This window comes from Parasteatoda tepidariorum, chromosome 8 (assembly GCF_982258835.1).
Source record: "Parasteatoda tepidariorum strain Cologne lab strain chromosome 8, Ptep-v5.0, whole genome shotgun sequence".
Lineage (NCBI taxonomy): Eukaryota > Metazoa > Arthropoda > Arachnida > Araneae > Theridiidae > Parasteatoda > Parasteatoda tepidariorum.
The window spans coordinates 96,558,668-96,572,527 of record NC_141762.1 but is presented as its reverse complement, the minus strand read 5'-3'; the positions used below and the strand labels follow the sequence as shown (position 1 = coordinate 96,572,527).

General features: G+C 31.9%; 2 protein-coding genes across 5 annotated transcripts in view; one reads left to right on the top strand and one right to left on the bottom strand.

Annotated features, from left to right (window-relative positions):
* LOC107453622 (ankyrin repeat and BTB/POZ domain-containing protein 2) overlaps positions 1–13,860 on the bottom strand; it is a 442,842-nt gene that overhangs the window by 64,074 nt on the left and 364,908 nt on the right. The gene's annotated exons all lie outside the window — the stretch shown is intronic.
* LOC107453616 (SCY1-like protein 2) overlaps positions 1–13,860 on the top strand; it is a 556,894-nt gene that overhangs the window by 399,423 nt on the left and 143,611 nt on the right. For 3 of the 4 annotated variants that reach the window (XM_087169467.1, XM_087169468.1, XM_087169469.1), the window contains one exon: positions 1,682–1,876. In XM_087169467.1, coding sequence (XP_087025593.1) covers positions 1,682–1,876 — 195 coding nt within the window. The remainder of the gene's footprint in view (positions 1–1,681; positions 1,877–13,860) is intronic. The other variant, XM_087169470.1, reaches the window with a different exon arrangement.

Sequence of the window (13,860 nt, the reverse complement as noted above, 5' to 3'; positions counted from 1 at the left end):
TAAAAAACCACATTTAACATATAGAAATGTTCATGGAAATTTTGAAAAATATATTTAGCAATTAAATACGAAAAATATTAAGAAAATAGAAAATATCGTAGTACATTCCTATGCAACGAAAAAGAGAAGAAGAGGGAAGGGGGAAGAGATAAAGACATGAAACGGGTCTTCTCCCCAGATGGCGTTGCGATCCCCTACAATTATTTAAACTTCCAAATTTCAAAAGAGTCATTGCAGTTCACTAAAACGAAGGAAGAACTTTCAAAAACTACCATAATTTTAACAGCTTTGAATATGAAAATTTCTGAACCCAAAATTACAATAGTTTGAATTCAGACATTTGGTTAATCATGAATAATACAAAAGAGAGAAAAAACATTAAGAAATATATAGTATTTCTGCTCTACTAATTTAGAACTTCCTATGTACCATTAAATATTACAACTATTCCTTTTGTAGTTAATACGATATTTTAATGACTTTTGTTAAAATACTGGCAAAATCGTTTTTTTTTATAATAAATATTTGATTTATATTATTATAATTTAATTAAATATTATTGCGATTGATATTTATTTGTCAATTTAGAAAATTAGTATACAAAGTGTTTCGCTGTGGGCATCTTTAATAGACGTATTTATACCCATATGTATATGCACCCATATGTACATACATATATTTTTACTTATTAAGTGAGGAAACACTATGCTTAACAGGGACTAAAAGTTGTGTTTTATGCAAGAAAGAAAACCAAGGTGTTCTAAGCTTTTGCCTATCTCTATTGAAGCCAAGAAGAGCAACGGAGGGTATAAAATTATCAAAAAACCAACTTATCTATCTAGTGGAATTAGAATATATTAACCTTTTTTAGGTATCACATTTGAACTTCATCTTTAAATAAAATGGTTTTAGGCGATTTTATACACTTCTTTGCGTTTATTAAAACTTAATAATGGTAATTCAGAATTTCAAAACTCGTCTTTCATTTTTTTTTCATTTAAGTAATTATTTGATATTGTTGTTAAGAATGGCTTTCATTTTTTTTTTTTGAGAAATATACACTGGCCTAAGAAATTAAGAGAATTTGCAGACTTGTTAAATCATCTCTAGAACTACTGAACCTATTTTAATGAAATTTGATGTAAACCTACATTGATACAATGCAAAACAAATAACCATTCAACAATTGTAATATACACGCATGATCATGCGTAACACTCGTTGGAGTAGGAAGGTATGAAATTGCCACAGGACAGTTCAGGCCAATTGCCACAGGGAATGATAAACTGCCTTTTTGCAAGTATGAAATCACGCTGCAAACCTGTATAGGGGACCATATCCCCCTATTAACCCATTTTTTTTGCTTATTATGCAACAGCTGTTTCATACCTTCCGACTCCAACGAATGTTACGCACGATCATGCGTGTATATTACAATTGTTGAATGGTTATTTGTTTTGTATTGTATCAATGTAGGTTTATATCAAATTTCATTAAAATAGGTTCAGTAGTTCTAGAGATAATTTAACAAGTCTGCAAATTCTCTTAATTTCTTACACCAGTGTATATTAAAGGCGGGTCTTACGGAGCACCCTGTAATGTACTTATATTTTTCTGTTCTGATTTTTGTTCTTTTTGTTTCCTATTCTGCCAGTACATTCATACTTACTAGTTGCAGTAGCTATTATTTTTGCAGTACATGAAGATGTCAGGGGAGGACCGAAAAGACAATCGTCTGCGATCCTGTGCCCTCTACCAATTAGAACACAGTATTCAAGACTTGCTGGAGAGGGTTCCACACCATTTACAGGAACCACTGCAGAGCCTTTTACAGACGGACCCTTGGAACAGACCCAACGCCCAAAATTTTTCTATGGTAAGTGTAGTCCAGACTTCTCACTACATATCTGTGAACTTTCTATGCTCTTTTGCAAGTTAAGAAAAAACCATTATCCATATGGAGAGATCCTGTTTGCATCTAAATGCACGCCATATGGATGCCAAGCTCCCATCTCGGGAGTATATCAGCATCGCCAACTCTTGAAACGATGTTCCACAGCCTTCTTTTTGCTTGCTTTCTTAAATCGTGTGAAATGAGCAAAACAAATCAAAATTATTTTTTTGTGTCCCGTAAAATTAGAGAATCGCATCATATTTAAAATAATTTTTTTTTACAAACATTTTTGTTGTGCCATCATAAATGAAACCTGAAAACTCCCCTTTCTGATCTCCCTACTTTTTTGAGGGAAGTTGGGGTGATATGAGGTGGAGGAATGAATATATTTCAGAGAAGCAAGTGAGGTATTGTTCCCCATGCATTTTTTCACGCTGAATTGAAGGAGACAAATTTCTAAAACGAACGAACTAATAGTTTAGATGTTATAAGGGCTTATGTACAAAAAAAAAATACAAATTTATTCTCGTCCCTATTTGTGCATCTGGTATCTAAACAGATGAAACATTATTCCTAGCGTATTTTTGAATGAGACTAAACACGACTCCATACCTGCCAACTTTTAATCCTATCGTCGATGATTTTCCCCACTGGTAGTAAAATGGAATTTAAAATTACAATATTAGGCACATACATAGGCTGTATTTTGAGGAAGCTTATGCCTCTTAACACAACAGTATTGCATATTAATATATATGCTTAATTTATTTAAAAATAGTGGTGGTCTAAAAGATTATAAAATTACGTTTATAAATGTAAGAAATATATAGAAAGTATACATTTTGCTACAACTTTAAATATAGAAATAAAATTTTACGCCAAATGCGTAAAAGTTGGCAGGTATTGCGACTCCATCGAACAAATAGTTCGAAAGTTGTTTCACTTTGCTGTGTAGAAGCTGTCTGCACATGTGAGATACATTTCCTGATCAGAATTTTGTCTCGAATAAAATTTCAGCTGATACCCAAATCAAAATTTTTGATGGTCCCATCAAAACATTTTGATGGTTCATGTTGGTTTCAGTGAGATTCATGATGGTCCAACATCATTTGATGGTCATCATCACCCAACACTTTCCATTATGCATTGGTGGTTTTTGATATGCCAACAAACTTCCGTCATTCCATGATGGAAAATGCTACTTTCATACAATGATGGTTTACCATCAAGAAAAATTTGACTATCGTTTACTAACAATCCGTGATGGTCTATGATGATTTCAACTATACAGATCCATGATGGTTTAATAGGAATTCTCAGGAATATACCATCAAAACAATTTTTTTAATGTTGGGCCATCATAAATCAGTCCAAATTCCTACATCGGGGTGATGGTTATGCATGATCGTTCCAACTATTGATGTCTGAGAGACTATGATGGAAATTTCTGATGTTTCATTTCTGATGGATGAATAAACAAACTATCAAACCAAGTTGCTATTCTTATGCTGGGTCATCATAAATCAGTCCGAATTCCTACTTTGGGGTGAGGGTTGTTCGTCAAAAATATAATAGTTCATGATGGAATTATTGATGGATGTCATCAAGATTATGTTGGTCCATCAATTTTGACTTGGGTAGGATTAATAGTTTTGAAGTTATCAGGTGTAATAATAAGTGTCATTCAAAAATGTTATTTTTTTACATAAAGACCCCATATCACTTTTCTTAAAATATCAGTCTTTTTAATTCGTGTTTGAGCACATTCGATAAAATAAAATACATTTGAATTAATCAGGGCGAAAGAGAATGAGAAGGGCTGGTTCACTCCTTTGAAGTAACTCTCGCCCAGCGCCAAACCTTCGATTTTCACCTGTGACGTCACGGCGGTGCAAAGCTTGAACTTTTATTTCAGGAACGGAGCGTTCGGTCTAACTAGCTCTTAACTTAAACGCTTGTTAATGGTAAAAAAGCTACCTAATCTTTCGTCAAATGTATGCATAGAAATAAAAAATTCAGAAATAGGTTGTTATTTAACTGCGGAATTGTTAGAAAAAGCGTTTAAAAAATACGCATCCAAAAAATATAGTTTCCGAGAATAATTATATTCTAGACCAGTGGTTACCAACTGGCTGCCCGCGAATTAAAATATATTAGTTGTCATTTTTTGCAGACAATTTTCGTAAAAAACCTATATAGATTTAAAATACTTTTCTTTCGTTAAAAAAAATAATTTCTTCGTTTCTGTGAAATTTAACATACCAACGGTGCAAAAAAGTTTATTTCTCAGGTTTTGCATCCAAGGAAATGCATTTTGCATTCAAATGCAAAATTAATCGTTTATGTTGCTTAAAAATCTACTTCATATTTTAATTCGTAATTCAGTGCGTTTGTTTTGTACAACTTGATAAAAATCTGACGGTAATATTTAATGTTCCTTCAAACATAAAAGAGTCCTATATAAAATGTTGATAAAGTTGCGGTCCACCATTTGACTGATGTTTTAATTGCGGCCCCCGGCCTCGTGTAAGTTGGAAACCCCCTGTTCTAGACAACATTGAAGATATAATGCATGACTTAACTAACTCCATTCCTACTATGTCTTGGGATATTGACCTTAATTTTGGAAACAAAATTATCAATTCAAAAGAAAAGGGACTAAATCATATTGCTGGTTACATAGCATTTCGTCTTAATAATATTGATTCAAAATTAGAAATAACATTTTCTCAGTACAACAACAGGGGAGCAATATGGAATGGATAAATTTTTCTAAGGTAGGATGAATTGTTCCGTCAGCAGCATGGAGGGAAGTGTGTCAGGAAAAGTGTTATCAAAGAACTTACAAATGAATTAGAAGGACGATATCCCGCAGTGAATAAGGCAGTAATACGCTTATTTTGTCGTCGAAGAACTTTTACAAGAATTCGCCCTCTAAATAGAAACCTTCCCGTTACATCAAAAAGAAAGGCAGGCAAAAAAATTAAGAAATGGATAAGGTCAAAGAAAATAAAAACTTAAATTAAAAGTATTAATAATTAATAGTTAAAATTCTCCTAATTTCCTAACATAGTTTTTAATGTAGTTATTCTAAATATTTATGATTTTTTTTAAAATTATATTCTCCTAAATTTAAACATCTATAAACAATTGTAAAATTTCTACTATTATTATGAGCCAAAATTATTATTTTGTAGTAGTAGTTGGCTTTTAAGGTTGTTGTTTCTTAGTGATTAAGTATAAACAAATTGCCATTAACAGCTTATTTTAAAATCTGAATTCAAAATTTAACCCAACTGTACAGATTATTATTATCGAACAATGTGTAGTTAAAAAAGTGTCGATATATGCTTTAATTTCTTTTAATAATAAAATTTTAAAGCTGAAAATTTTATAATTAAGTATTTATAGCGTCATTTACGACAACTAGTACACTATTTTTATTAGTTAAAAATGGTATGTGTTTTAATATTACGGCCTAGAAAATTTTTTAAACTATGTTTTTGAAGGGAAATAATGGATGATGGCATGCCTTCGGATCATCCTCACGGATGTTTCCCAGAACGTCGCCAATAGCCCATTGTACAGCTCTAGTGCGACGTAAATGAAGTACTAATGTATGCTGGCTGTATTGCGTACGTTGTAACAGGTTTCAACGAAACTACTTTTCATCTTTTTCAAACTTAAACTGAACTGAATTTGAAAAACAGTGCAGTGACATTATTATAAAATGATTTTGACTAGTGGATAGTATTTTTTATAAAGTTGATCTAGATTTTTCCTTATTTATAATGAAAAAATATTACACTTATGCAATTTTTGCATTAAAGCCGTACTACGTATTAGAAACTATAATTTACGTACATTTTACATAGTTATATACATAGATAAAAAAATCAAACATTTTACGTAGTTAAATACATAGTTTTAAAAAATCAAACATTTTGCATAGTTAAATACGTAGTTTAAAAAATCAAACATTTTGTATAGTTAAATACGTAGTTTTAAAAAATCAAACATATTACATAGTTAATTACATTGTTAAAAAAATCAAACTCGCTTTAAAAAATGGTGCATGTTTCTTCCAAGATGCCACCGCCACCTCGCGTCGAAAATCTGAAATGGTCCCCGTTTGAAAATCGAAGAACGATAAAAGTTCGAACTCCCAGAAACCTTTAAGTCCAATTCCTGGAAGTCCTAATGATGCTTTTCCTTCCAGTGGCTCAAGATTGGACCAATTTCGAAAACTATTTGAAGTGTTTACGTCATCGGCAGTGGTCATTTCGCAGCTTCCCGTTTCGAGGTTAAGAGAGCGTGTTCGTATTCCCAATAAAACTGTTCCTATTAGAATCCCGGAATTTTATTCTTGTTGTTCTTAACAACTTATTTAGATTCCCTCTTCGATTCGAAGTTAACGGAATAGAAATGATAGGATGTCTTTTTTTTATGGTTTTACTTAAATAACTTTACATTTATGCGGAAAGGGAAGTAGATAGAATATTTGTTGATAACAAATAAAAGTTCATAAGTGGAATATATAGTCTCCGGCCAAATTATTAGACGCACTTTAAGATTCTATGTAAAATCCTAATTATCAGGTACAAATTTTACAGCATTACTGTTTTTTCTCGACTAAAACCGGATCTCACACGCGTTGATGTTCGTGTAGCAATTGGTTAACATTGTAATGCAATACGTTAAAAATAAACACAAATAGGAAGACGAAAAATCTCCGGAATAAAAATGTTAGTTTATTAAAGTATTAAGTTTGTTTATTAAAGAGTATTGCCTATAAACTCGAGCAAAACATGTAATTATTAAACAATGTCTCATCGTTCGGACTAATTATTATAATATACTAATATTAGCTGACCCGGCAAACGTTGTTTTGCCATATGAATTATTTCTAGAGTATGAATATACATCTTATTTATAGTAAGTGTGTGCGTATGTGGTATATGCAGAGCCGGATTATACCTTTCGCAGGCCCTAGGCACAGAGTCGGATTATACCTTTCGTGGGCCCTAGGCATAGCCGTTTTTGGGACCTCCCCTCCTTCCCCCACTCCTCCCCTCTTTTCAAAATATATGCTGAAATTTTCTTGCATATTTTTTTTACATTTTTATTAATATGGATTTTAATTTACAAATTTGTTTATCGAACTTTATCTGCAATGCCGATATACTGCCGAAATTGCAGTTGATATCGATAATACCATTATGATTAGTTCGATCGATAACTATGTTAAAGATAAACTTGTGAATACTTTTCCTAACGTTCACATTGCATTAAGAATATATTTGTCGATTCTTGGATCAAATGCAGAAGGAGAAAGATCTTTCTCCAGGTTAAAATTGATAAAAAATTATTTGCGTTCGACAATGAATCAAGATCGTTTGGCATCGCTCGCACTTATGTCCATTGAATACGGCATTTTGCCTAGTTTGGAATTCGACAGCATAATACAATATTTCGTTGAATCCAAAAATCGCAAAAAAGTAATATCATAAGATTCTGCAAAATAATTTATTACCGAAAAATATTATATTTTTATTTGTATCCTCATAATTTTGTGCAATATACACTTGTTGTTTTTAAAGCTAAATAATTTTTGTCAACAAATTTTTTTCTCCCAAGTTTTTCGTAGGCCCTAGGCACGTGCCTAGTGTGCCTATAGGTTAATCCGGCCCTGGGTATATGAGTGGAAGAGGCATGGAGCGCTGTGAACTGTGACAAAATGTGCAAATAACAGCACACCAAATAATAGTTTTTTTAATTTATTGTAACTTTTTTTTTATAAATTATATATACAACGAATTCTGAAAGTATTAGTCAACAATATTAATCTCTTATTGCAATGGAGTGTACAATATTTTCTGTCCTTCCATCTTAAGCTAACACAAATAAATTGGATGGTTTGCCCACTCGAGAGCATGCCACGTATAATTGCCCGTGTGAAAAACATGGTGTGCTCAAATCTAAGACAAAAACAGACATTGTTTGGCCTTGTCATTGCAAATGACAATCTAATGGAAGTGTTTGCCTGAAATCACATAAAAGGAGTAACAGAGTGCCGCCAAATAATTTGTCATTGTTTTTTGTATCTTTCAATGTTCTGTTCAACGCTTAAAGCGAATGTTTGTGTGCCATAGTGCATTCATCCCAGGTGATAATTTTACAGTGTTTCAACACTGTGGCCATAGACGATTGCTTTTTTTATGTTGCACACTGCATCTGGGCTGTTTTGAATATTTAGTGGCAGCTTAAATACTGAACGAGCTGTTCTGCCTCCATCCAATAAAGTTGCCACAATGCCAGATGATGCAACGGCCAACGTGAGGCCATTATTTGATCGCATTTCAGCGAGAATTAACGAAATAATAAATGTTTTGCCAGTTCCACCTAGTGCATCCAAAAAATAAATCAACCTTGTCCTGCCAAAACTGCGAGCATAATGCGGTTATAAATGTTCCTTTGTTCCTCATTTATTAGTGGAGCATTGCGAGTAACAATCGCTGCCATTTCTATCGTATTGTATTGAAGTTCACGATTCATGTCAGTGGTTAATAAATCAGATGCACTTCGATTTGGTGAAGGCATGCCGAAATGACTGAGTTGCAAGTTCGCAATAATAATGCCAAGATCCTCAATAGCAATCAGTGCTTCATTGCACATAGCATCGCTGAATGCTATCGTTAGATCGTTGCAACGTGTGCGATGTTGATACCGTATGTCATCAGTCATCGAATCTTTGTGATTATCCCATAGCATTCCTATACGGGCCAGGAAACATGTAGTTAATACTATAGCAAATAGTAGACGAATTTGCTTTGCAGTACAGTTCAGTGCTGCTTCAGCAAGCATACATTTCCACGGGTTGTCGTCTTCCATCAAGCCGAGTGCAAGGCATGCATCTTTATTCTTTGGATGCTGATGTCCATCGACTTTACGTATATCTTGAAATGACAATGAGCCGGTGACATTAACAGTCCAAAATAAAAGCACTCAGTCTGCCTTGGATTGACTGTAAATACTCTCCCCTACGGTATTGATTTGAATAAACCGGGACATGCATCAACGGGTGTGCCTTGTTTGCAGGGTGTCCATTTTTTTTGTTTCAGCCCATGTGAAATAGTGTGGTACTTCTGAGTAGAGTAATGTCCGTGCAAAGGCACCAAAAGCATCCGCACGATTACACAATTCAAAAAAATTCGGTTAGTATAGTTTTTGGTGGATTTATAGCTCGGTCAATCGCAGTCTCGTTCGTGAAATATACGCTCTGACCGTTTTCAAGATGGACGGCTAAATGACTAACGGTTGGATCATGAATTGGGAATCCAAAGTTACGCCAAACAGCTTCATTGGAGCTGATGTACCGGCCAATTTGGTACAGCGTTATTTCGTCGTTGTTATTCACTGGAAGAGCAGTCACATTGGTATTTTCAACTCGAAATACTGCCATATCACTGCCTTCATTCACATACTTGCAAATATGTTTGATGCTCTTCTTTTAAGGGCGAGCTATTAAAGTTTAATATGACTTGTTGCAACGTGCGTGAATATTAGTTTTGATTTATCATGTCTCTATGTCTCTTTTGGATCCGAATACGATTAAATAAAGATATATTGAATTTTACGTTAAATTTGTCCAAAAAATGAAAAAAAATTATTTATGAACCTATTCTCAGACCTACTGAATATACGTATAAAATTTCGCAAAAATCGGTTGAGCCGTTTAGGAGGAGTTTAACCACTAAAACTATGACAAGAGATTATTATATATATATATAGATAATACCTGATATAATAAATATTCTATATCTATATAATATTCCGTCGAATTTATTCAATCGTCTAATTTATATTATATATCGTCTAATTTAGCTAGGTGATACACGACACGAACGTAAACAAGTGCAAACCGGTTTCAGTCACGTAAGAACAATAAAGCTGCATAGTATCACCTAATGATTATGATTTTGCAAAGAATCTTATAGTGAGTCTAATAATTTGGCCTGGTGAATTAATTTAAAATGTGAATTAATTTATGGAAAATAAATATTACTAGGAGGCTCCGCCCCCTACTCGCTAACGCTCGCCAACCCCCGAGAATTGTTACGCAATCCTATGTGGTTCACGCCGTGAACCATGGCTCGCTGCACTCGCTCGCCAATGAACACAATGTTCTAGCACAAAGACATAATATATTATCATCAAAGACATAGTATTTTATCATCAAAGACATAGTATTGTACTTATGTAGATGAATTCTACCAATGTTCTTATTGGCTTTTAAAAAAGTATATTAGCTATTTAGATTGTACATGGTGAAAAAATCAAAACATTAGCTAAATAAGAAACATATTAGCAAAATAAATTATCAAATATTGCTTCACTAATATTCTGCATTTTAAAGCGTGAAAATTCAATGCATAAATAAACGCGAAATATAAAAAAAATTCAATGCATTCAATACAAACACTTAAACGTTTTTTAGACGTTAAGGTAGCTCCCAGTAGAAAAATATCAATTCAACGGCGGCCTTTTAAAGCATTCTCACTTCAATTAATTAATTAATTCCTAATTGAGTTTAAATTAAATATTGTCATGTTTTTAGTGCATGAATCTGAATTGAACAACCTGATAATGCTCACTCTGGTCATTGTTATCTGGTTGCTCACTACGTGCTCTTGCGCGCCGAATCCAATCAATTAAAAATGAAAACTGTTGCAAGCGCGAGAAAAGAAATATCATCGGTTTTATTGATACATACATACATACGTACGTATTAGCGTTTTATATAATATAGATGTGCTTTAGAATTAGGGAAATGAGCTTCTTATATTAGTGAAAAGAGATTAAAAACCACTAGTTAGTTTAAACATTAAGTTTTAACTTTAAACTGAATTTTTTTTTTAAATAAAAAGCTTAAAAAATTTTAAAAAGCGAACAGTAAACTCTTGATAATCTAGATTAAGTTTAAGTACATTTTTCAGAACAATAATCCTCTTTAACATCCATAGCATCGATCTTATGTTTGTAACGATATATCGATAACATCATATTGACAGCGATGTAAGACACACATCAATTCTGTTATAATCCGTTAAGAAAATCTCGGTATTAAAATTTTGTGTTCAAGAGCAACTTGAAGTTGATGGGATTTATAAAAGATACTACGTTTATTGGAGCACCTTTGACCAAATGCTTTTCTTTTAGACATAATCCCGAAAGTTAAGTTCGGAGGATTACTTCAGATTTATGCGCCAACTGAATAAAAATCTATCAATCTATATATATATATATATATATATATATATATATATATATATATATATATATATATATATATATATATATATATATATATATATATATATATATATATATATATATATATATATCAAAATGAAGAATAAAACAAAGAAAAATAGACATATGAAGAAAAAAAAAGAGGGGGGGAATAATAAGTAAAAAATAACAAACAACAGTTTATATATATATTTAAAAAAAATGAATGAAATTTTATTTAAAAAACCGGAAAAAAAGGATATAATCTTTTCTTCAGCCCACACGATTATATCCGCAAAACAGAGTGCTTTCTGATATTGTATCAATAAAGCCAAAGCAAAATATATTAATACAATAGTGTGAGGAGCACTCAAAAATTTTTTTAATAAAAGTAACAATAAATAAAATAGATCACAAAAAGTAAAAATAAGTAAAAATAACATGTAAAAACAGAAAATAAAATGAAAGAAAAAGAAAGAAAAAGAAAAAACATTAAAAGGGGGCTATAAAGCGAGTAGCAAAATCAGATCAACTTACATGGACGAAAAATTTTTCAAGAATGATTTAAAAATGTGTTACTTAACTTAAATGTGTTATGTGTAAAACTTATTGTTTTTCTTAACTTTCTTCGCGTTTTCTTGTATATATATATATATATATATATATATATATATATATATATATATATATATATATATATATATATATATATATATATATATATATATATATATATATATATATATATATATATATATATATATATATATATATATATATATATATATATATATATATATATATATATATATATAAAATAAGAACAGAGTGGAATGATTGATAACACATAGCCAATCACAGAAGACTTCTGGTTAGTAATGCACAAAACAGTCAATCAAAATTGAGAACGTTTGCGTGCGAAAACGTAATAATTTTTAATAATGCTGTCTGCAGAAATGTTACAACTGAACTTACTAGCTAAATCTTGTTGCGATTTTCATTTTGTATTGAATGTGTGAAATATATTGAACAGAGTTTACTTTAAAATACTTATATCTTTTATAAAAAATGGATCGCCGTGAATATCTTAGGCGATATTAACAGCGACACATAATTTAGCTGAACATAATTTAGCAGCACAAAATTAGCGGGAAAATAATCGTAGTGCTATCAATACGCGACAAAGGAATGCGCTACGAATAAACGTTGAAGAGTCAAGATTTTTAAATGAAAATGAATAATATGGAAAATAAATTGATAAAAAATTTTGTATATAAGGAGGTTTTGTAAATAATTTTTAATTTTATCATTGTTTTTCTTTACTTTTAATTATTTTTTACTTACTTTAAAAAGATCGTTCAGCCAGAAATATTAATTAACAGTTTATATTTGTAAGAGATGTTTCTTAAATAATGCATAGAAGTTTAAATCATTGGTACACAAAATGATGTGAAAAGAAAAATCAATGAAAAATGTACATAGCTAGGTTTTGTGAATATTCAGAGATCTATTGTAAATAATTTTTAATTTTATTGTTTTTTGGGCAATTACTTGCAATGATTTTTGCTTTTGAAATATTACTCAGCATCAACTTATTAATATTACATGTTTTAATTTATTTGCCATATTTTAAAGTTTTTTTTCATCAGATTTTAATTGTTTTCAGTTTAAAATTTAAATTATTGGGGGGGGGGGAGATGAAGCACCATATAGGGAGCGTTCGGCAATATGAGATCAACAATGATTTGAGTTAGAGGTAAAAATATACTTGAGTGTGCCCCTTGGCGGAATTGGCGACTTATGTTTGGTGCCATTCCTGTTTGCGCGGAGCACTGTGGTAACAGGAATGGCTGCCAAAATATAGTGATATTTCAATAAAACATTAGAAAATTTCAACAAAACATCTGCCAAAACTTTATAAAATTGCAATGAGCCCGATATGAGCAAAATTAATAAACCCAGTAAAATCGAAAGAAAAGTTAATGGAGTAAGCACAGAAAGAAAAGGAGAAAAAACAACTCACTTCTTCGTTAAGCTTGAATATCCTCAGATTTAGGTGCACCGAATTCTCTAATAGTAGTTAGATACTGTCTAAATTTATCTTGAATAGAATCTGTGTACCTCCATTGCCGCATAAATTCGGTGAAATACAAATCGAAAATGGCGTCTGTGGTACCGGACTGGCGATGGCATTTTTTTTCTAAAGTCCCTTTTTATGACTGCCCACATACCTTCGATCTTATTGACCAGAAGCAAAAGTAACTTTACCAGTCGGTTTCCAAAGTAGAACTAACGGGCCTCTGAAATTACATATACCGTTGAGCATTTAAAAATAACGCTAAAATCTAAACCAATCAGAATCACGATTGGGTTTTAACATCGCCCAGCTTGGTGATCAACCGCGATCACAACTTGGCGAGAATCAAAGGGCACCCTCAAGTATAGTCTACCCGAGTTAGGCTCTGCCACGCGTGCTTCGGATACGGAGATTAATCTCCGACTAATGTCCTATAGTAATGTGTTAAATAATATTGTTTCCTCACTCTATATAAGTTTATAATATTGTTTGTATTAGAATTGCTTTGTACAAGTTTATAATGCTGATAATAAGGACTTTTTACATTTTACAATCCTATCATATTCTCTCTATGTGATGTTGGTGCAGAAGAATTGCC